The 1,935-nt window shown below is 49.8% G+C and overlaps 1 protein-coding gene across 1 annotated transcript in view; it reads right to left on the reverse strand.

Annotated features, from left to right (window-relative positions):
- Positions 1 to 1,935, reverse strand: part of EPHB1 (EPH receptor B1) — a gene marked incomplete at its 5' end in the record, with an annotated part of 21,614 nt that overhangs the window by 19,556 nt on the left and 123 nt on the right. The window contains 2 exon segments of the mRNA XM_009867851.1: positions 1,883 to 1,931; positions 1,934 to 1,935. The exon segment at positions 1,934 to 1,935 is cut by the window's right edge and continues 123 nt beyond it. Of these exon segments, the coding sequence (XP_009866153.1) occupies positions 1,883 to 1,931; positions 1,934 to 1,935 (51 nt within the window).

Below are 1,935 nucleotides of genomic sequence, written 5' to 3' on the forward strand. Positions count from 1 at the left end.
CCCCCCCGGCCCCCCCCCTCCACGGCCCTCCCCCCCTGCCCCCCCCATCACACCCAGGCAGGCACTTTGGGAGCCAGTCTGAGACGTTGCTGTGGATACTGAGGATGAAGGCATTGTGTTAAAATGCCTAAAAAAACAACAGCCTTTAAAAACAAAATAAAATTCAATTAAGAAAAAATCATTTCCTTTAATTATTTTCCCCTTAAATGTGCATGTCAGCAAGCAGCTGCCAGTGCAGAGTCCTCGCTGGAAAGGGCTCGCGCGGTCTCAAGGCACCAGAGACATCCCATCACAGGGCTTTCCCAAAATGCCATTAGCATGTAGTGGAGATGTCAAAAGGGGTTTATAGGAGGGGAGGTAGGGCACATGTCTGGGGCAGGGGAAGGGCGAAGGACATCAACTCCCTGGGGGAACCAGACCAGAGGACTCACAAAGTCTGGGTACAAGGACCAATAAATCGAGTTAACCCCAAAAAGCTGCAACTTGCCTCAGGAAATTGAATTCAAACCCCCTCTTTGTACCGTAAGCAGAAAATATCTTTTCAAGCTTTTTTTTCCAAGAAAAAGGGAGAAAAACATCTTTTCCCCCTCACTCAGAGGCAAACCACTGTCTCCTCAAATTCCTCCCCCCTCCCCATGACATTGCAGCCCCTTTTCTCCCCTGCCAGGGGCACAGGGCAGGAACCACACGCAGCCACGCATCGCTCTCGAGCAGGGCTCTGGTCCAGGGCAGCGCCTACAGCTCCACATTGTTATTTACTCCTCTGACACATAGAAACTTTATCAGTAAACAGCTGGCACCTCAAATTAGAGCGTTGCAAAATTAAGCGTCAATGAGAAGAAATAAAAATCAGCAAATAAACTTTTTTATGCTCTATTCCTATAGCATAGCAATACTGTAAATCAGATACGTAATGAGGCATAATAGATATACAGATTATCTGCAGTTGTGCTACATGCTGACTACCTCCAATCTGACAGCTCAAATGATCCAGCGAAACATGTAAATCCCTTCTGCATTTCTGATGTGCATTTTAGGCACTCCCCAGCAGAAAGGGTCTGGACTAAAGCTCCTTGATGGGCTGATTCAAGGGGCTGGAGCATACTTGGGTCAGGGAACTGAGGCTAAGACTGACGTTCCCAGCAGACTGAAGAGCACAGCAGTTCTTCCTTCTCTCCCGGGATCTTTTCTCACCAAAAGACAGGCTTGAGGCTGCTGCTGCTATCCCAGGCAGTTCAGGCAGACAGCTGAGCAGTGATGCATTGCACGCAATGCTGTGCTGAATACCAATGCTTAACGTGCCCTTTCCCCCTATAAAAAAATACTCCATCTGCAAGACTATGAACAAGACAGGAACAGCAGATAACTTTAAATTCTAATTTATCCTGGGGACTATCTCCCTGCCATCATCGCCGCTGCCAGGGTGAAGTATAAACGCAAACGGCTGCCAGAGAGGCGAGTTGCGGGGCCATCCCATCACTCATCATTTGATGCGTGCCATGGCGGTATCCCAGGAAAGCAGAGCAAAGGGTGATGTGACATCATCTGCTTAGGCTAACGTGGCAATGAAGGGATTTGTGTCAGTGTGAGGAGTGTTTCTACAGCACATGGAGATGGTGCCAAACCAGGCATGGAGGAGTGGATATTCAATATGGGTATCTCAGCCCTCCACAAAGCTCAGCCCTTGCGTTGGGTTGACCTCGGCTGGTTGCCAGACACCCATCCAGCTGCTCTCTTGCTCTCCACCGCAGCACAATGGCAGGAGAAAAAAAAAGGCAAAAAAGCTCACGGGTTCAGACTTTAACTCCACAACTTCCCCAGCAGCAGAGGGGAGCAAGACCTTGCAGCCCCCGCTCCATGCTAGCCCTGATGTGTTACTCACTGGTGCAGGCAGCTGCCGGCAGGGCAAAAACTGACCGGTAGTAGCCGGTGGGG

This window comes from Apaloderma vittatum, unplaced genomic scaffold (genome assembly GCF_000703405.1).
Source record: "Apaloderma vittatum isolate BGI_N311 unplaced genomic scaffold, ASM70340v1 scaffold8134, whole genome shotgun sequence".
NCBI classification, from domain to species: Eukaryota; Metazoa; Chordata; class Aves; order Trogoniformes; family Trogonidae; genus Apaloderma; species Apaloderma vittatum.